This window comes from Coturnix japonica, chromosome 2, assembly GCF_054131305.1.
Source record: "Coturnix japonica strain WE chromosome 2, WE-NBRP24, whole genome shotgun sequence".
NCBI lineage: Eukaryota > Metazoa > Chordata > Aves > Galliformes > Phasianidae > Coturnix > Coturnix japonica.
Window position 1 is genome coordinate 99,893,350 of NC_140664.1, and position 21,959 is coordinate 99,915,308.

The window sequence follows — 21,959 nt, forward strand, 5'->3', positions numbered from 1 at the left end:
CGGCGGTGCGCAGGCGCAGAGCTCGCCTCCTTCCGAGAAGCGGAAGCGGAAGTGCTCTGCAGCGCGCGGGGTGTCATGGCGTCCGTAGTGCTGAGCGACGCGGAGAAGATGTACATCATACACGGCGTCCAGGTAGGGAATAGTTGCTTGTCATCTTTGGTGATGTATTCGGCACGGGAAGCTTGAAAAGCACAGGTTCCTTATGTTCGCGATTACGTTGGTTGTCGTGTTTAGGAGGACCTCCGTGTGGATGGCCGTGGCTGTGAAGATTACAGGTGTGCAGAAGTAGAGACAGATGTGGTGTCCAACACGAGTGGATCTGCGAGAGTGAAGCTGGTAGGTGAACGGCTCAGGAGTCGTCTACATTGCTGATAAAACTGGCTTGTTTCGCTTGGCTTATGATAAATAATTGCTGCTTGTAAATACGTCCATGTGTGTCTCCTCATATGTGTCTAATATGTTGCTCCAAAAACAGCCCCTCCTATTTTATGATGTTGGCCCACAGTATCATAAGCAGATGTTGGTGGTGTGGTAGTAGAGGTTGAACCTTCCCAACAATATTTCATTCTATTGTGTTGCCCTGTGACTGATGACAGCAGATGTGCAGTCTGACAGAATGGTGTCTGACTTGGAAATGCAAAGATGTGGTATTGAATTATGTCGTGTTGAAACGATTGTCCCTGTTGGCATTCATTGTCGCATGCTGAATGCTGATGGAGACCCAACAGCGAACGTGAGCACAGTGAAGCGGGGCCCTGGGCAACCTGATCTAGTGAAGGCGTATGTTTGGTGGCCCTGCTAGGCAGGGGGGTTGGAACTACATGATCCTTGAGGTCCCTTTCAACCCAGGTAATTCTGTGATTCTGTGTGGTGGTGCATTTCACCTTGTGAAATACAAGGCATGTTCTAGATGACCATGCACGGCTGTCATACGATGAAATGAACTGTCTTGATCAGCTCATTTGTGCAAATCAGCAGGTTATGACCAGGGAACTCTGTACAGAGCTGAATATCAGCTTCATTGCATTAGAAATGATGGTGACAATGTTGGAATATCAGAAAATGCATGCCAGGTGGCTCCCATAAGTGTTCACAGAGGAGCAGAAAGAATACTGTATATCACACAGTATCACAGTCTGGTGTGGGTTGGAAGGGACCTTAGAGATCATCGAGTCCAACCCCTGGGATTCGAGCCTCCTGTGTAGCAGAGCGGCACTTCTACCACTTGCACGACAGGGGGGATTCAAAGTTATAAGTTTGTCAGGATCTCTTGAACCAATACAAGGCTGAAGGCAACAGTTTCCAGGATCACATCAGTAGTGATGATGAGATGTGGTGTCACCACTACGCACCGGTGAGAAAACGCAGTCCATGGAGTGGTGACATGTGATTCCCTATTGAAGAAAAAGTTCAAGAGATAGCCTTCAGCAGGCAAAGTATTGTGAACTGTCTCTTGGGATAGGAAAGAAGTGATCCTTTTGGATTTCCTGAAACCCAGACAAAACATCAGCTCTGACTGCTACATCATGACACTGACTAAGCTGAAGGCTTGAGCTTCCAGAGTCAGGCAGAGAAGAAGACACCTTTTCTCTTGCAATGCGATAACACCAAGTCCCATACCAGTTTCAGGACCCTGGAGCACGTTGCCAAATTTGTCTGGACTGTCCTACAGCACCCACTGTGTAGTGTGGATTTGGTGCCTTCTGTCTTCCACCTCTTTGGGCTTGATGGAAAATAGACTGCTCAGGCAATGCTTTCCTAGCAGTGGTGCAGTCATAGCTATGAAACAGTGGGTTACCTCTGCTGGTGCAGATTTTTATGAGTGCAGCTTACAGTCTCTTGTTCATCAGTGGTGAAAATGCAGAGTGATGGTGACTATGTTAATAAGGTTTTGTTGCTGAGAATCTGTTCAATCAAATAATGTTATTTTGCTCTTTGCACCTCTTATATTTTCTGTGGAAATAAATAGAAGACGTTACTTTCAGAGCGACCTATGCATGTATGTATGTGCTTAGCTCTAATTGACATGATAGGTTGAGGAAATAATGACAAGATATATGAATAATTCAAGTTAGCTTAATGCATTTGAGCTAAATTTATAGTGGAGTGCCTGAAAGGCCTTCAGTCTGAACTAATCTGCTATTGGGTGTTAGATGCTGTTGTGCCTGTCACTGGAAAAAATAATTCTGCTCCTTTACAGTGAAGCAAAACTACTTCTGGCATGTGTTGACTGTAAAGAAAACAATTATTTTTTGGCGGTATTATAAACATTCTGCAGAAATAACTGATCCAGAACTGCAATGATAAAAAGGTATGGCTATTAAGATTGTCTTATATACACAAAGAAAGCTGATATGTGGGCACAGAATTGTTCTCCTAAAGCCTTTCTGTTCTGCAATTCTCTAGTAGAGCAATTAGCAAAGACAACAGAATAGATGGTAGTGTCTGCATGCTGTAGGCATCTCAACTGAGTGTATTTTGCCCATAGTTCTAACTGTGTGATGTATTTTTGTTTTAACAGGGACACACTGATATCTTGGTTGGTGTAAAAGCTGAAATGGGGACACCGAAGTTAGAGAAACCAGATGAAGGTTATCTGGAATTCTTTGTTGACTGGTTAGTATAGTAGAAGAAAAGGTAATGGAGCAGTATGCATATACACTTTGCTTCTCACATTTGAAATAAAAAACCTAATCAGATCTGAAATGTGAACCTTCACTGCCCTAACCTGCTTAGTGTCTGAGTAACAGCAGCAGTTTATTTTACTGTCTTAGCTGTGCTGAATGTTCAGAAACATCATTTCAGCTTTGTAGTATCAATTGCCTTTTTTTTTCTTTATAGTGATTGAACATAGACAGTATCTTTCAGTAATGAAGCATTCCAAGTATTGACATGGGGGAAGAAAAGAATTAATTTATGGAGATTATACTTAAGACTGTATCTCAAAGGATTTTACTTACTTTGTCTTTGAAAGTAGTGTAAAAAGTGTATTTAGTGCAAGATCGTTTATTAAAAAGAATAAATTCTCATAAACTTTAGATACAAAGGTTGATTAGAACATGGTTTTATTGATCACATTTATCATCAAATCAGTATTTTATTAACTACAGTAATAACTGTTTTCAGTCAAAGAGTTTCACTGAGTAAGGATATGTCTGATAATCTTTTTGGTGTAACTGGTGCTATCTGCGTAAATGCTTTTGTATCTCAGGCATTATGCAATTTTATCTAAGAATCCATCCATTCATCACAGTCACCTGATTAGCTATGGAAACTTTTCGTTTGCCAAGGAAAGGACTCAGCTAGGAATTAGTTCATCTGTGACTATTGCTCAAAAAGCGTGAGACAGTAGGGTGTTCTTTCCAGATGTGGTCCTGTTTTTAGATAGTATCTGAGCTGACTTCTTTATAAAGCTCATGTATGAAATACACCAAGTAGTATTTACTTGCTTCTGTTGGTTTTTAGACAAAGTCCAATGAAAGAAGCTCTAAACACTGGTACTCTCCCTTGTGTTAGTGTTCTGCTCATCAGCAGTACTTGGAACCGACATCAAGAAATATTCCAGAGATGGCATACAGGTGGCACAGTTTGTTAGCAGGAACAGCTAATTGCTGGGATGCTTCTTTCCTGTGTAAAGAAACGTTAGAGAAACTTTTAACTTACTAGATTAATGTTAGATTGTATTTTGTAGCTATTAACCACTGCTTTGTAAAATGAGAGGAAGATGTGCAGCAATATTGATGGATCTTGTTGATTCTAGATATGCACTGTCCTCATTTTCTGTAATAACACAGGCCAAAAGCATAAATTTTAGAGAAGAGTAATCGGCTCTTCTGTGCTTGTGCTGCCAAGGTAAGGTGACTTCTGGCTTTAACAAAGATCCTGAAGACACAGTTTGAAGTGAGAGCTGATTGTGTTCTGTATAGATAGGGTAGTGAGATGTTCTCACTGCTCTGATGCTTTTTTCAGGTTCCCACTAGGTGGTAGTAATTCAGCACATTTTGATATGCTGCATCTCATAGTGAAGTTCTTCTATCTGCTACTTGGATTTTATATTGTTTAAACTAGTAAAGTAAACACATCTTTAAGATTACCTGTCATTTGGTTAACGGTTTTCTCCACTACAATTACTTGCATTGTAGATGACAGCATATTAAAGGCCTGAGCAACAGTTTTCAGCTATTGGGAGAAAGATGTTAAACTGAGAACAGACTAAAGATCTTTAAAGAAGCAGTCTGTGGCAGAAGAATCGTGAATGTTGTGTGATGTGACACTGAAATGGTTTGAAAATTCCCCAGATCTACATTCTGGGAGTAGAAATTTCCTGTGCTCTGTACTCACCGTGGCCACTACTCAGTTCTTTCTGTGGTTTGTAAGGCATACTTCTGGGCTTTTAATTAGTTTAATAGACAACCCTCTTTCATATTATACCTAGTGTAAATTACTGAAGTATTGTGAGCATTGGGTGGCAGTATTTACCACGTAGTTTTTAGATCAGTACCATGTCCACGTTACTTCTTAACTGCACTTGGGTTGCATGGAACCAAATTGTTAAAATAATGATAAAATTAAGATGCAGTAAAACTTGCAGTATTCCAGTTGGGTCTTACATTCTTCTTACTTGCTGTCAAAGAAAGCAACCATTTGTATTTAAAAACTAGAGCTTTTGATAAAACTTGATACTTAAAAATAATGAGCTATAGATTAAAGCTTGTACTTGTATAATCCTTTTCAACTTAACATGAAAAACATAATGCTTACATAAACTCTACTCAAAAGAGAACAGGTTGAGCAAAATGGTATAGGGAACTTGCAAAAAGATGCTTTAATGAGAAAGTGCTCCTTTATATGACCTAAAAGCCTGAGTTGGGGATATTTCCAGAATTAAGGTATGCTTAAATATGGCCCTGTCTTATGAAATCAGGGCTGGAGTGCCTCTCCTATGAGGACTGAGAAAGCTGGGGCTTTTCGGCCTGGAGAAGAAGAGGCTCTATGGGGACCTTATAGTGGCCTGCCAGTACTTGAAGGTTGCCTAAAGGAAAGCTAGGGAGGAACTTTTTATAAGAGCATATAGCAACAGGATGAGGGGAAATGGCTATAAACTGGAAGAGGGTAGATTTAGATTAAACATTAGGAAGTAATTCTTTATTATGAGGATAATGAGACACTGGAACAAATCGCCCAGTGAGGCTGTGGATGGCCCCTCCCTGGAAGCATTCAAGGCCAGGCTTGATGGGGCTTTGAGCAACCTGGTCTAGAAGGAGGTGTCCCTGCCTATTGCAGTGAGGGTTAGAACCAGATGATCTTAAAGGTCCCTTCCAACCCAAACCATCCTATGATTCTATAATGTGAATGCAATTGCAAATGATAGCGTTACACTTTCAGCGCTTATTTTCACTATAAAATGGTCTGCAAGCATAGGTCAGTGCTTGATTGACAGTAGTATTGATATTAATTATCAATATTATATCAATATAATATTAATATTAATTATATAATTATTGATATGCTGTCTGTAAGAGGTTTGGTGGCGCAGAGCATGCTCTATCAATTTAGATCAGGCACTTGTATGAATTCTGCATATCATTATTATAGTGTCATGTCCTTCTCTTTTTATCTTATTAATTACCTTCTTGCCTTACTTTTTTATCTCATTAATTTAACATTCCTCTCTATCAGGCTGCCTCGTTAGCCATTCTGAACTTAGTACAATTTTCTCTCATTTCTTTTTCTTGCAAGACTTGAGCTAATAGAAGATGAGGGTGCCTAAGAACTAATTGCAGAGAGAATTCACCACCTTTAATACTAATGCTAAGAACTGAAGACTGAAATGGAATTTAGTTAACATCAAACTTGGTAACAAAATACAGATAATCCATCTGAATTAAGACATTTCCTTATGCAAAATGGATTTTTATTTTATTTTATTTTTTTTCACAGATTAAGTGCTTATTCTTGTACAGATAAATCCTTGGAGATTTCCAGTATTTTATGCTTAGATATATATTTACACTTAAGAAATGCAGCTTCAAAAGTGAAAGGGTTTTTTTTTTTTTTTTTTTACTTCTTTTTCTTCATTGTCCAGTTCTGCAAATGCTACTCCTGAATTTGAAGGCCGGGGAGGAGAAGAACTTGGCACAGAGATAGCAAGTACGCTCTACAGAGTATTTAGCAGTGAGGGGACTGTAGACTTGAAAGCTCTTTGCATTAATCCCAGGGAACACTGCTGGGTTCTCTACGTTGATGTATTGGTAAGTAAGTAAATGAAAACCAAAAAGGTTCAAGGAGGTTTTCAAGGCATTGGCATTAGCATAGCCATGCTTATCTTCGTATAAAAAATTCTTCCTCTAATGCAGCTTGTTATTTCACAGCATGGATGGCTACTTTCTTGCACATCTATCTATAATATTGTCACTGCGTTCTGCTTATTCTTTTTCTCCTCTTCTGCTCTGCTGCAGAGCTAATAAAACAGATTGAAATATTCCAAATCTGTCACCAATAAAAATCAGTGACCTTATATTCACAAAGAGATGGCCACTAAAGAAGGCTGAACTTTTTCCTAAGTGAATGTATCATTCGATTGAGTGTAACTGAGCATGAATGTATGTTGGGCCTAATATGAGTTTCCCTCCTGTCTGCTTCTTTGTTCAATGAAACTTTTATGGCAAACGTAACATTTGGCCTAGACGCTTTTGTGGAAGTTGTATACATGTGTTGGATGTAAAAAAAGAAAGTGAGTGTTTCTTCCCATGAAAAACTGGATGCTCAGTTTTGTGCATGTAAGTCTTGTGTGTGCGGCAGCTCAATTTCCAAGTAATGCTATATTTAAAGTACATGGGTATTTAATAGACTTCTGCAAGTCAGACTCCCCAGAGCTTTGTTTCCTATTCTTACTGGTGCAGAGTTGAGTTTCCACTTGCTAAATGTGCAACTGAAAATATGTTGAGGGATCTTACTCACTGAAATCAGTTAATGTCTATGAATTATTTACCACATGTTACGCTGCATTGCCCCTCCCCCCAAAAAAAGTGTGTACAGAGTTGTATTAAAACAAGAACGAGATATGAATAAATGTGAAAATTAATCCACTAGGTTCTTAAAAACCAAAGCATTACTTTAATTACAGTAGACATGGAACGTACTGTGGCTTTGTCCAAATACAGAATGATCAAATATGTACCACTGCAGAGTGCCTTAACAACCCGACTCACCAGCTTAGTGGAGCTTGGCAGAGTTTAATAGGGAGTAAAGTGCTAGTTCTCAGAAATCACACTGGGACCTTCCATTAGTAGGTAATTGCGTGCAGAGGTGCAGAATATTAAATGCTGCGCTTATTTAAGCCATGTGCTGCTTCTGCAGCATAAACACTTTAATAGTCCCGACAGCTGCAGAAATTGTTCTGCCCAACTTTTGTATGGTATATAGCTGATGTTTATTTGAGTTCTCCTGCACTAATCTGTTGATTGTCCACAGCTTCAGAGGAGAAAAGTTTTGGTGCTTTTAAGCTACTAGTCATGCCAGAATTATGAACACCTGTGTTATGTGTTGTATTTTGTTCAGCTTTATTTATAGTATCAATAAATAATCTGTCGTTGATTTGTAACTAGGATTCTAAAGTTGATGGGACTTTTAATGTAATATTCTGCAGAGTTTTATGTGAGAGCTACTGAAGAGCTGTGGTGTAGATAGAATAAGATAATGTTACCATTGCTATTGTGCCCCCACACTGCCCAGGCCTTCTGTATTTTAATGTTTTTAAGGTATTTGTATTATTTCTTTTTCCAAGCAGAAGATGTGTGTGTCACATGTGATAGTTTATACTGGATGCAAGCACTTCATACTTCCGGGTTTCAGCCAGACATACTGCACAGGTGTTCACTGATCACTCGGAAACACCGCTCTCCACACATGGATATGGTTTAAAGATTGAAAAATGTACCTTGACCTTTAAAAACATTCTTTCTTAATAACAGTAGAAGTTCATATGTGTGAGCTACCGTTTGAATGTGAGAGCTGTACAGCACTGTGGAACTACAGCCTGTTCTCACTTTCTGTCTGTCTGTCTGTCTTTTTCTTTCCCTTCCCAAGTTATTAGTGTTTGAAATAAGCTTTTATGAGTTTTTGGGGGTTGTTTTTAACACGTCTTGCCTTCTTTGTGTAACTTGCCCCAGCAGCCTGCCACATGGTACAAGGAGAGCTGAAGCTGTTCATTACTTTTCCATTCTCTACCTTATTGTGTTATGTAGTGTGCTTGGAACTGGGGGAGGGTGCATTAGATTTTGTTGAAATGTTACTGGTTATCTGCTGAGCATCCTTCAGGAGACTTCATCATCTTTATCCCCACCTTATCCCTGACCTGTTGGAGGAAAGAAACCCAACAACTTAGAAATCAGTCCTTTCTGATGAAAATCTCTTAATAAGGCAAGACCTACAGTAGCTTGTTTTTCAACTCATGATAACTTTCTCTTTTGTGTATCAGTAAATTAGAAGTGAGTCCTTCCTAGAAACTTCTGCTTCCTGAAACTCAGAGTTGAGCAGACTTTCTTCTGTCTGAATGCAGTGGGAGGGAGGGAAATCTCAGTACAACGTAGCAACATGCTTAAGCTGAGAAGAGGGCATTCATTTATTTCTGGAGGAATTGTTTCACCATGCTTGATACAGGCCGAGTTCCTAGCCCGTAGGCGCCAGCGTAATACAGATAAGGCTTTAGAATAGTGGCTTGAACACAAGCCTAGTAACAGTACAAGCACATCCCATTATTGTGTTTTAATAACAAAAATATTGCAGGCTTATTCCATTATCCACTAAAATCCAATAGTGCCTGAAAGTGGCAGGTTAACCTCTCTGTATCCAGCAGCTGTTGGCAAGGGAATAATCTGATCACCTTTGTGTTAGCTTTCCATCCCAACTTTTTGTCATTCTGCTTACACAGTTCAGTCTGTCTTAATAAAAATAAGCTGTCTTTCCAGAATATCTGATTTATGATTTGCTCCCAGTGTGGGAGGAAATCTCATTTTTAAATAGATTTGAAGAACCATCAGTGCAGTCAGTGCTCTAAGACTTGTTTTGCTCTCACTGTGCAGTGTAGAACGAATGCTTCTTCATCACATCTAGTGTTCTTACCAGCATAGTTTCAAATGTGTGTGGGGATTTAATCACAGAATAGTATTGTCTGTAAACAAACCCAAAGTGGAGCTTGTCAAAGAACTATCACTAGACTATCACTAAATGCATCTCTGAATTGTCTGTCAGCCTATAGAAGGTATAAGTGGTTATGGGAGTAAGAATAGTAGTGATTTCAGTTCAGCTTCTATTACTAAATGTTATCATTAATTTTACTGTGAAGTGCTTTAATTCTTCTATTTCTCATGCATAATACAGTCAGCTGAAATATACATCTCATACCTGGTTTTCATTGCCATAGGCTTTAAAGATAACATTTTTTAGCCTATTTTAGTTCTTAGTTTTCTGCCTTTTCTCAAGTAATTTTATGCAAAATAAAGACTTCATTTAAAGGTGCTAACTCAATTTTTCTTTTAAAGAGATTCTCTTATTTTATTTTTCCCCTCCCCAGCTACTGGAGTGTGGTGGGAACCTCTTTGATGCAATCTCTATCGCGGTGAAGGCAGCTCTCTTTAACACAAGGTAAAGCACAGAGCTCATTTCATGTGAGTGCAAAAGGAAAGAGAAATACTTCCTATGAGCTAAGCCTTTTGTGCTCAGTGTTTTTAAGTGAGAAAAAACTTAAGTTCAGGTAAAAAGCTATATTCTCCCATTTTCTTCCTTATTGGCTGTTAATACACAGCTCTTCTTAAAAGGGGGGGGGGGCAGGCTTTGAGAGGTTGTGGGGACTGTGAAATGATGTGTCTTTAGCTTAACTTTTCCCATGCATTTTAGTTCAAAGAATGGAAGGACAAAATCTGCTAGTATCATTATTACAATTACATTTTGAGTGTTCTAAGGACAGTAGTATTCAGTAGCAATTTTTTCTAGTGTTTTTATCTTCATGATAAGTTCTATAGCACCCTTCAGAAAGAAATCGGTGAATGGCTTTGCTGAAAGATCTTACATAGAGAAATGTCTGGAGGGGGTACAAAAATAAGGATCTTAAAGGCATAAATGTTTTAAAGTGGATCTCAAGTTGTTTTCCAGCTGTAATTTAGAGATGTGCTGAAGTCAGTAGCACAGTTCTTGCTTATTCCTCGGGAAACCAGAGCACAGTACTGGAGCTGGAAAAGGGCACGCAAGAAGAAGAAAATAAGCTTGAAGACAGAGGCAGTATATTGGATTATAAGCGCCTGAATGCTGGGGAGGGGGGAAACCCACCTGCGACAACAGCTTGTTTATACTGCTGAGAATTTTCCCGTCTTAATTAAGTTCTCAACGGTACCTTTTTAACAATGGATTGTTTTTGTAGCATTGAGAAATAGTGTAAGAAATGTAACAGCTCGCAAAGACTTGACAGCACACTAAAGGGAAGACATTCCTCTCTTGCTGTGTGGGCTGCCAGGAGGCAAAAGTCGAGTGGTTAATAACAGTTGCTCCCACATGAGTTGTTCCACAGATCTAAGGCACATGCTTTATTTGCAGGATTACTCGGCCTTTTTTCTTACTTCAACAAGAGTTTTAGTTCTGAGTAAAGAGTGAAGATCACATTTAAAAACAAATCAGAAAATAAATGGTAAGCCTGTTGCTTTTGGAGGAAAATGGAAAACACGGGGGCTATATTGTGATTGTTCTGGAAACTGTCGCTCTTACAGTCTTTGATCTGTGGGTAACCATCCTCAGTCTTGTCAAAGTAGCATATCCAACCCAGATGTGGTATGATATGTCATGACAAAAAGCATCTTTAGTTTTGATTTGTGAAAACTGTTACGACAGGAGCGGGGAATGCCAGTACATCTAATCTGATCAGAGCTCAGAGAGCCAGGGCTGAAATTCAAAGTGAAAAGCTGTTGTGCTCCTTCCCCTTAATGTCTACTAAATTTTCTTTGGATTGATATAAAAGTAGTTTAGAGCAGCTGCCCGTTTTCCTTAACATACTATTGCCTGAGTGAGATGATGTCAGTTTGAAGATCACTTCAGATTAAGTGTTCTGAACTTCACTTGACGTCTGTGTCACTCTTTGAGTCTTACTTACCTTTCGTAATCTATTTGCAGCCAGGTTTTAAGTGTTTTCAGATCTCTGTCAGCCTTCACTTCAGCTTTAGAATCCAGAGCAGAAAGTTCAAGTTGCTGGGTTGTTTTCTTTGAAACCATGGTTTTTTTTATTCAGATAGGCATTTGAAAAGCTCAGCTTCATCCTTAAAATCTTGCTTCTAACCATGTTTTATGATAGCTGTGTCATCCAGCACGCTTCTTCTTCTTTAGGGCTAAGTAAATCCATTATAGTGACTTTGGGAATGTTGTGCAATAATTATAGCATCTAAATCCTGTTATGTCTGACCTGACTCACTGTATCCCCTTCAGACATAGAGCAATGACAACATGGCTGTCATAGGAGGAATATTTACTCTTTGGAGATTTGCATTGTTTACTGTGTTCTAAAAACTAGATCCAGGTCATGTATGAAAGATGGCTGATAGCAGACTTTATTCTTAACTGAATCCAAGGTGCTTAAGGATGGGTTTATCCATGATTAAAGTAGATAGTGCAAAATGTGCAAGAAGCCACCACATCAAGATTTAGCATTAAGCTAAATGGAATGTGCTCCATTGCAGCTGAGGCAACAGAAACTGGGCTAGTGGCAAAAGCTACAGAGTTCGTAGCACAACAGGCGTGCAGACATGCTGCTTTTTTGCTGGGCAGCTGGTTCAGAACCAACGTCTGCGTGCAAGTGTAGAGCAGGTTTTGCTGCTGTGAAGTATGCGTCTCCATTGCACAGACAAGAGCATTGTTCGTTATGTGACTAAGTCCTGCTGTACAGATCTCTGTGCTGATTAGTTGCAGGAGTCAAAACAGAAGAATAAAAGTTACAAAGTAAACATGTACAGCTAGTTCTTAAGATAAATCTTCACAAACCTGGAGAGGAAATCTCACATTTTCTGGACGTGCTTTTTGTGCTGTAAACGCTCTCTATGCCCATTTGGATCCTTAGTTTTTATGTGTGTGTGTACCTTTCTTTCATGGCAATGTGGTGCTTGTGTTTGGTCAATAATCTTTAAGCCCTTCCAGTAGTCATAGTTCGCACTCTGTCTTATCTGCTCTTGGCCAAAAGAGTTCCTTGAAGGGAATTTTCAGGTATGAATCCTGTCAGCTTCTTGTTGCAGCCCAAACGTTGCTGTGCTTTCATTACTGTTTTGGGACGGAGTTAGAATTGCTTAATCAATCTCATGGGCTGTTTCTTGATCTTCCTTCTCTTTTACGCAGTGCTTTGGCACATACACTCCTTGTCTAGGCTGGTGTCCAGTGCTGTCCATTGTCTGGTGCACCCTGAGGAGCCGTCACCTTGTGACTTTATTCCGTCAATTTTAATGGAATATTTTTAGCTTGAGAATAGACTTTGATGCCTCTCCAGTGAGTTGTTACATACCGCAGAGCATTTTCAGCTTTATTTCATGAAAAAATAAACATAGTAGCTATCTGCTTACTGAATGTTTTTGTTTTAGCTTGGCTCAGGGCTGTATTTTTGTAAGAAATTTGTTTTTACTAAAAAAAGGGTTAGCTGTTATGAAGCACTTGGCTCTTGGATTCCCAGCTACAAAGAACTAAAACATTTGTCTAGGGAACAACAAAAATCACTTTTGTTTCCTGGGGAAAAATTCAGTTCCTATCTCGTCCTTTTAAGAGGGATTTAGTGCAGAATGCATAAACGAATGTAACCTTGAGAGTCTAGCTATGAAAAACAGTGCTACTGTAAAAGAATTAACATAAAAAGAGTTTGTGGTTATGTTCCACACGGTTACCAGAATTAGCTTTCCAGGGATATCTTCAAGTATTTTATGTTCTTATGTGCAAATATGGACGAGTGGGAGCAGATCACTTGAACTGTGTGGGGGTTGTACTGGCCAGGAAAGCAGAGTATCTCAGTCAGTGCTGTGTTCTAGTGGACACCAGGATAAATGAGGTTGAGATGTTGAATTTCTTGTCTCCTCGAGATACCATCTTCTGCTAAATTGATTTAAATGACTCTTCACTGTGCTAAGAATGCAGTAATAAATTATCCTCTGAAACTTCAGTTAAAAGGCTGTGACAGATGTTTCATATGTACCACCGATGAGCCTGTCTGGCTTATTTGCAAAAGATCTCATCACTCACAGTTGCATTCCTACAAGAGTTGTTATCCCTGGATATTGCTTTTGTATATCTGTCTTTAGAACACCAGTCTTACGGCTTCTAAAGAATGAGAATATCTTGTCAACCTTCCCAAGCTGCTGAAGAGAAAGGATTTTACTATTGTCATCTTATCCCTCTCCCCAAGTCTCCCTAGCTGGTGTCATTGTTTTCTGAGCTGCTTTACTGCTTACATTTGATACGATGGCACAGCTTTGCCAGGCAATGCAATTGCTGCAATTCTGACAGCCTTATGGTTGTCTGCAAGGTTGGGAACTACAGTATGAACAGGACTGAATGATGCAAATAAACAGTCTGATTCCAAATGTCTTTCAGCTTAGCTGAATATCTTTCAACTTTTGTTTGTTGAGTTATTAATGCTTTGTTAACATCCTGGATTTTTTTCTACAGGCATAGCCTCATTTCACTATCTGTTCTGACCATGAATTTGTACGTACTTGTGTTTCTGCAGAATACCCAAAGTGCGTGTTCTGGAGGATGAAGAAGGCTCTAAGGAGATTGAGCTCTCTGATGACCCTTATGATTGTATTCGACTTAATGTGGATGATGTGCCCTGCATTGTCACACTAAACAAAGTAAGCCTGGCAAATTCTGACCACCTACCCAGACACTGCAGTTTATATTATTTTCACCTGCTGTTTGTTTGTTTTCCCTTAGAGGTAAAACTGTTGTTAGATGAGTGGTTACTATGTATATGTTCATCCTTGGAAGTATTCCAGTTGGCTCATATGCTTTTACTGAACAAGCATTTTTTTCCGTCTCTGACTTACACATTTCTTCTTGATGCATTCTTGAAATCTCATCATTGTGTATTTTTCTTTTGCTCATTGATCAACAGTCAGAGCAACAGACGCTCCAGTGTGTTGAAACAAAAGGGCGTTGTTGCAGAGTTCAAAAGTTGAATGATCTGCTTCAAGTTTGTTGCTGGGAACAGAGCTCTCTTTTCATGGGTGTGAAATGGTCCTTCCAAACAGGTTTTCACTTTCCTTTTCCACATGAAGCTCACAGGTAGCTGTTATTTTGCTGGATGCCGCATTCTTCATTGCATCTGTTAGTGATTAGCTTAATTATTGGGAATTCTGTGTGATGTATCTTCTTGAAGTAAGTTACATAACTAGTTGGAAGCCCACCTGACTGAACCAGGAGCTCACCTAAGTCTCAAATTTGTTATTTTTGCCTGGAAGAGCAAAACCCATCCTTGAAGTTGAGATGAAAAGGGAATGTGGAGTTTCATACAGTTAAAAAGGTGATCAGAAAAAATTAAGCTAAAGCAGAAACATGCTTATCACACTTCTGTTTCATATGTGAATGTGGTTTGTGGTCAGAACCTGTTGTAGTGATGTACTACCAACTCAGTCTCCAAACACTACCAAAGACTACATGATGTTAGAACAGGAGGTTGACAGATAACTGTTTAACTTACAGTTTAATTTCTTTAAAAAAAACTTAACTGCAAACTGATACATTCTTTTGTTGTTAACTTACAGATTGGATATAGGCATGTGGTGGATGCTACCCTTCAGGAAGAAGCCTGTTCTTTGGCCAGCCTGCTTATTGCTATAACCAGTAAAGGTGCCCTCACTTGTATGAAGAAAATAGGGAAAGGTAGCCTTGATCCTGAGAGCATTTTTGAAATGATGGAGGTAAGAAGTTACTGTCTTGCATACTGATGATACTGGATGAACTGGAACCTGAGTATATGAAATGTTAAAGACTTTAAAAGCAAGTACCCCGGTGCTTGTATTAGGTGTGAAAGGGACTTGTTACAGGGCATAGACAGTTCCTTTGAAACAGAACTTCATATGGATAGAGGTTGTGTAAAACTTCAAGATACCTAAAATGTGTAGTACTCACATCTGTTTCAGTTGGGCAACTCTCAGCTGTAAGACATGTTCCTTATCTCATTATTTCCTGTAAAGATTAAAAGAGCAAAGCTTCTAACCTGGTAATATCCTTATGGAAGTAGGACTGGTACTTCCCCAAGCTAGAACATGGTGTTCTCTTCTAGTACAACTCATTTGTTTTCTGATAAGCTCTTCTTATTTTACTGTCATTTTTCTTTGCTCCTTTATTGGATTTTTGATCTGCTCTTACTCCGATAAAATACCATTAACTGGATGTTGTTCACATCTATGTGAGAATTCCATTTTAAACTTTTCTCCAAGCTCTTCTTGAAACCATCTTCTAGTATAAATTCTCATGCCTGGATTTGGCCTCGAGCGTCAAACTGAAATGGGTTTTGAACTTTGAGTCAGAATGAAAATTAAATACTTAAAACTGGCTCCGTTTCCTAGAGATCCAGAACTAATTTTAGTATGGCTGTAGTGAGGAATGCAGGAGTTTGAGCCAAGTTTGAAAACAGTTGTTCTCATGTGGAAATTTTGTGTTGAGTGTATGTTGCACTTCGCTATTTTATGATGTCAGTCCAGAGTTCTAATCTTGGTGATACCGATGATGGTCTTCTTGCATCCAGAGGGGTGACTTTTTTCTGCTGGTTAAGTGATGAGTAGGGTCTGTCTCTAATCTGGCATCCTAAAACAGAAACAAAACAAACAGAACTTCATACAGACATCTGGTATGTCTTCCTTGATGGATTTTGAGTCCAGTTCAAACTAAATATCACAGAAGACTCAAGATTTTAGGTTTAGGGTTGCTACAAAGTAGGAGGTGCTTAATTGAGATACAGGCTCATGGTAGAAGCCAGCCCTTGTGCAAATTTTCTGATGTCTAAATGCAGAAAACATTGATCAGAGGTTCTGTTTTGATGACCAGCTTTACAATGAGCCCTAACTAGAAAATGAACTAATGTGGTTTCATTGTATAGTCTACCCTCGAAGACTGTGTTTACGATGATACAGTGCTTACATAAACACTAATTTGAGGTGTGTATGGAAGTCTTCAAGCCGTTTTACTCTGCTTAAGAGTTCCCTACTTGTTTGTGGAAGGCATGAAAGCTTAAGCTGTGGAAGAAGTCTTCTAGGTGATGAGCATTTCGAGGGAGTGAGGGAGTAAACTGCTGAGAAGCAGGAAACATGGTTTTTTGGGAGATGAGATTATTTGTTTGACGCTGCCCCAAACACAGCAACCCAGTTAGGGTGCCAAGGGGAAAAAAGGAGGGGGTAGAAGACTGGGTATGTCTGTCAGAGGAGCTGCATAAGCCGTCCTTTAATTTAATTTGTTCTCCTGGGCAATCTGGGGGCACAACATTTAGCACTAATGATTGCAGAATACTTCTGTGATAAATAGGAGCGCTGTCTTCAAGTGTACTTTTTTTTATTATACCAGCTGGTGTATATTCATCATTAGAGGGAAAATATTTGTCAAAGGGAAGTGAGAGTTGTCTTCCTGTTAATAAGCGTATGCCTCAGACTTGTTTTGCTTTCTTTGCATTGCAGACTGGAAAGAAAGTAGGAAAGTCATTGCACGCATCACTTCAGAAGGTTTTGGATGAAGAAGAGAGTTTGGGGACCACACGTCAGAAAGTTGGATTTCTAGGATGAGTTTTTATTAAAGGTTCAAAACTGTTTTTAACCAGTTGTGCAATCTTGTCTATTTAGTATATACATATACTTTCATATATATATATATATATATATATATGAAAGGATGTGTTTGTTGCAGTACTTTCCTTCCTACTAAGAGGCTTTTAAAGTGTTACTGAGCTGAAAGAAAGCGATAGTCACATGTGAATGAGCAAATAGGGGATGCTTTCCATATGGGTAACTGTCTGCACCTTGGATGCACACCAACAACAATTGATGCGATAGCACGGGAAGCGCTCAAGTCTGTTTTCAAGGGTGACTGATGTTGGTTCCGCTTAATTCTGTTCTCGTGTCTTCCACTTCTGCAGACCAGCTGTTGAGTTTGGCAGCATCTGTGGGGGTGTCCTTGGTCCAGCACAAGCCAGGTTTTGGGCCTCTTAGAACTTCTTTGTTCATCAGCCAGATGATTTATACTAACAGGAGAAAGAAAACAGTACTTAATGGAAGTCTTCCTTCAAATGATCTTACATTTCTTTGAACAAAAAGAAGTTAGGTTTTACTACAAATGCAACATGCTCACTAGTTGCTAAACAGTGTTTTAAAACAAGGTATTTCGTTAAATATCTTTATATTTTATCTTTTATCTGTCTGTTCCTCTTGACAGCAGATACAGTAGCCTGGGTGAAACCTCTTGTGGTGGCTAAGGAGAAGGGGCACAGCTAAGGTTGAAGGGAAAATAAATAAACACAGCTGTGTTAAAGGTTCCTTTAGAACACGGCATGACAGAAGCTACAACAGTAATCCCAAAATGCCTTACTTTTTAGTCAAGCAGCTTTTTCTCAGTTTCCTGTTGTATTTTCCTAATACCAGATAAAGAAAATTTCTTGACTAGAATGTGTTTGCCAAAGGTGAGCTATGGATATAGTTGTAGCTTCACCAGTAGAGGTAGGATGCTTCCTTGCCCCTCTCCTGGTCTTTTTCATGTTAAATTATTACAAAGACTGGGAGTAAAAAGAAACCCTATCACACCTCAGGTGGGTTAACTGATCCGTCCATGGATCTGCTCTTCTTACTAGAGAAAAGAATAGCCTGAGATCTAGGCTCCTTCAACTGTGTGTGTCCTCCCTCCATCCTCTGTGGCTGTGTGAGCAGGCAGAGTGATCTGAGGTCTCTGGGGGATCCTATTTGGCCCATGTGCTCCCTACCTCCCATCTAGTGGCGCTGAAAACCAGTGGGGTAGAGTGTGACCCCAGTTCAGCCTGGGGCTGCTTCTACCCCCGAGATGTAAATAATGAGCCCAGCCAAAAGTACTATGCAGCCAATGGTCAGTCTCAGCTGCCCTTGGAGATTTACTGCTACCAACTCATAGCCCACATGCATAAACAAAGCTCAGATAGAGGTGAAAGGGCCTGCAGCTCTCCCAGTTGATACAACAGCTGCCAAGAAATCTCTGAGGCTGTGGTTCTCAGGCATGCAAAGGACTATGCTGCCCATTTCTATTTTCTTTGCTCTCCAACTCCTCCCTTCCACCCCAAACAAAAATAGCAATTATTGGAGATTTCTCATAAAGGCTTCAACTGAGACTGCTCCTGTTCCCATTTGGGCTGGTGGAAAGTTCCATGTGTTGCTGTGCAGATATTGCCACGTTTTCATTGACTTGAATCCAGTAGAGCTAAAAGGAAACATCTGTGGAGCAGGATAGCTCAGTGTTTGTCCCAGAAATTAAGTGCTTCTGCTGGGAGTGTCGAGAGGCTGAAAGTTGTAGGCTAGAGACTGGGAGTCTGGGGAGTCCTGCTAGGCTTCTGCTTGTGTTACCCAAAAAGCACTGAGCTGCAGTTTACCTCGTTGTTAGCCTGTTCTTGTATTTTCCCCTACCTCCCCTATGTATCCCAGCCTAAAGGCCTGTTTGATAGGGACAGGTCCCCGAGGGCCAGGCTTTAATGGACCTAAGTCAATTTGATAGCCATAACCCCACAGAAATGCCTCTTATACTACTCAGGCCCATGGGCCACAATGTGGTTCAGAAATGGCTGTTATCAGCAACAGATTGCAGAGAGCAAGGTTTAGATTTGGGGTGTGAAGCCAAGAGCTGGACTCTGTAATCCGTATGGGTGCCTTCCATCTGAGGATATGCTGTGATTCTGTGACCTGACCTCAGCCACAGTGCCCTGGTTTCCCAGCCATCAGCATTTCCCACGAGTTTCATGGACTTGCAAATAGGAAATGGACAAACTGAAAGCTGGGTGCTTTTGCGCCCTTCTCTCTATAGGGAGTGTGGTGCTTTTGCTTTTCCTTTAATTAGCTGCATTCCTAGCTATCCCATAACATGCATTTTTGCCATTCCTGCAAAGCAACACTTGACTATTTGATGTGCTGCTGTTAATGACTCCCCAGCGATAGTTCCAACCTCAGTTTTACCCTCTAATAAGGCTAAGGTTTTCTTACAAGCTCTATAAACATCTCTGTTGTCATCCTGCTGATTAAGATCAGCAATACGGGCACCCTGGGGTTCTTGAATCATGTCACTTGGAGCTCAGATTTGATCTCCTGGTTTAGACAGGAACAATTAGAGCTGCTGAGGCCCCTTTGCTAATACTATGCTAATACCCTCTAATTCAGCATCTGCAGCTATATGGAAGCAAACCAGTTGCTCAGTGATGGGGAAGACACTCAACCACCCTGTAAGATGGCAGAATGGCTGTCTGCTTACCAGTCCCAAAATGCTGACTTTTACTTTGGCAATGTCTTCACTTTGGCTGATGGTGAGACAGATGATTTCTCAGTCTGCTCAGCAAACCTACACAATTGGGAATTTCCCCAGAGATTTAACGTTCAATTCAGACACGTGGCTACAGTTTTCCTTTGTCTGGTCAGACTTCAGGCTATGAATGATTGGCAGAAAGAAAAGCAGTGAAGACGGGTGGGTCTCCCCCTCGCCCAATGGAGTCTATGTGCTCTGAGCAGAAGAGGGGCTGAGTCCTACACCAAAGGAAATGGGAAGATGCTGAGCAGCTCCTGGCACTTGAACTCAAGTGGTTTAATTGGGTTCAGTTTAAGGCCTGGGAATCTCCTTTAGCACAGATCTTTCTGAACTGTTGGCCCCTAGAATGTACAGGGTATGGAAAAGCTCCCTCCTTAGGCTCAAGGCCAGTTTCCAAGTGCTGGTACTGGAGAGAACGTTTTGGCAAAGTGCTGACTCCTTCATTTTCCCCATCATTGTCCTTAGGAAAACCACCCTTTCCTGAAGTATTATCGTGTTCCTTCTCTTGAAACAATGATCCATAGATTCAGCTCTTTCCATTTTAACCTGTTCCGATGTTGTTTATGCTGGCGGAAATCAGGACCGATGCCAACACAAGTTCACAAGGTAGCTAACACCAGAGATTTTCCTCTGCTCTCCCACATCCTCAGAATACATTTTTACCACTCACCATTTTCTCTCTTCTGTTCCTTCCTGAAGCTGTTGCATGGCCCATGTGTGAAGATGCTTTCAAATCTCTGCTGTGCAGGACAGTTCCCAGAGGAGAGGGGTTGCAGCCATTCTGTGCTCCCACTGCCCTGTGAGGAGCGAGTATGGCTTGGCAATGCTGCAGCCTGCCTTTGGGCTGGTAGCATTGACTTCAGCAGCCAGGGCCAGTGATTGCCTATCTCGATAATAACCGTGTGAAAGCTGTTATCTAGTCCACCCCTCTACTTTCCAGCCATTGTGTGGTGGCACTCGTGCATTACTTGACTTGGCAATGCCCACTCTTTTCCTCTGAGCTGGATCAAAATCACCTCTGATCTCGCTGCCCATTTCCTTGCCCAGCCGGGCACGTAATCACAGGTCTGCATCATTGCCAGGAGCATCCAGCTTCCTTCCATGGGCTCCTGCCAGCCACTGTTTTGCTGGCTGAACCCTCTCCAAATACAGCATCTCAACCTACTTACTGGGTTTCCCAGAGCCACGTAAGCCTCCACAGTCTTTGGGCAGACTTCCTAAGCACACTCTCTTCTGCTCTGTCCTTTTACCTCAAACCAGTCTCCTTACAGCTAACAGGAGCTGTTGTCTGTCTGACCACAGACCCATCTTGAAACAAGAGAGTAAAATACTTTTACTGGAAAGTTGAAATCTGAATTTCAGGTTATATATATAAATAATACAAGCAATAATATTGATTTCTTGGTGTCTTCTTGCATTCCTCCCTCTGGTTAGCCCTTCTGTGAGTTACCTACTGCTCCCTTCTACCCATCCCACTCCTCATTATCTGTGCTTAATGAGGCTCCCAGCTGTGGCTCTCCTTGCTGCTTCACATTCAGCTTCCAGCCTTGAAGGGGAAAGATTCCAGGAGCTGAAACCTCATCGTCTTCCAGTTATATCAGTTCATGTAATGAAGAGGATTACCTCTACCCACCTCTATTACATAACATATGCGATTCACCCCCATCTCAGAAGTGCTCTATCTGGCTGAGGTGCCAGCACACAAAAGGCCGCCGATGTTATTTAATGGGAGTCTCAGGCCTCAGCAGAAGAGCTGCTGAGCCTACAAGAAAATGAAAGGTGACATTTGGCGTTTGTGGCAGGTGGAAGAAGTCCCACCCCAGGTAAAAACCTGGTTCCTGCTGGCTGCTGCAGGAGGGACCTGTTTGCTGCAAACCACATGTTGAGATGGTGCTGGCCAAAAGCCTTTTTCTTTGGGAAGCACAGCCATCCAAATTCTGTGGGCAGGAATCAGGTGTTGTGTTTCACAGAGAGTGTTTCAATTTTTACCCTGTGTGGCACAACATGAATCGGAGAGATGACAGGAGAGCAAATCTGCAGCCAAGGAAAACCAGGAGGTGCTGAGCTAACCAAAAGCCTTTTTGGATGGGGAGATGCTGCTCGAGTGTCAAGGGAAGGGAACACACGTGGGTGTGAAGATCTTTGGCACCTCTGAGGCTCCATCCTCCTTTGGGAGAGGCCAAAAAGGAGGGTGATAAATCCCCTCAAATATTTGCTCTCTTGCTTGAGTCTGAGTGGGATTGTGTATATGTGTTTGCGGTAATGGAGTGAAGATCAAACCCATTTCCTTGGCTTTGAAGTTTGGACTGCTGCTGAGCCCTGTTCAGGTAGGAGCGAGGGCTTTGCCTGCTCAGCACAGGAGCTGGGCAGTGTGACACAGCTGCAGCCAAACAAAATCAACAGCAGGTCTTTTTCCACACATA

The 21,959-nt window shown here is 40.9% G+C and overlaps 1 protein-coding gene across 3 annotated transcripts; it reads left to right on the plus strand.

Moving 5' to 3' along the window:
- Positions 1–53: 53 nt before the first annotated feature.
- EXOSC7 (exosome component 7) lies at positions 54–16,824 on the plus strand. Of its 3 annotated transcripts, XM_015854148.2 has the most exons (8): positions 54–132; positions 235–336; positions 2,522–2,616; positions 6,086–6,251; positions 9,575–9,645; positions 13,745–13,868; positions 14,781–14,936; positions 16,689–16,824. In XM_015854148.2, the coding sequence occupies exons 1-8, from the start codon at positions 76–78 to the stop codon at positions 16,791–16,793; spliced, it is 876 nt and encodes a 291-aa protein (XP_015709634.1). In that variant the 5' UTR covers positions 54–75; the 3' UTR covers positions 16,794–16,824. The 3 variants fall into 3 exon arrangements, 2 of the variants coding, with proteins under 2 accessions (XP_015709634.1, XP_085396632.1); XR_014943619.1 differs by lacking the exon at positions 9,575–9,645; XM_085540506.1 differs by lacking the exons at positions 13,745–13,868; positions 14,781–14,936; positions 16,689–16,824 and adding an exon at positions 10,591–10,645.
- The last annotated feature ends 5,135 nt before the right edge of the window (positions 16,825–21,959 follow it).

Bases quoted from the DNA above. Each gene is read 5' to 3' on its own strand.
- EXOSC7 (XM_015854148.2), top strand. From the start codon at position 76: ATGGCGTCCGTAGTGCTGAGCGACGCGGAGAAGATGTACATCATACAC. The intron at 13,869-14,780 runs GTAAGCCTGGCA...GTTAACTTACAG, and splicing joins GCATTGTCACACTAAACAAA to ATTGGATATAGGCATGTGGT. The intron at 14,937-16,688 runs GTAAGAAGTTAC...TTTGCATTGCAG, and splicing joins GCATTTTTGAAATGATGGAG to ACTGGAAAGAAAGTAGGAAA.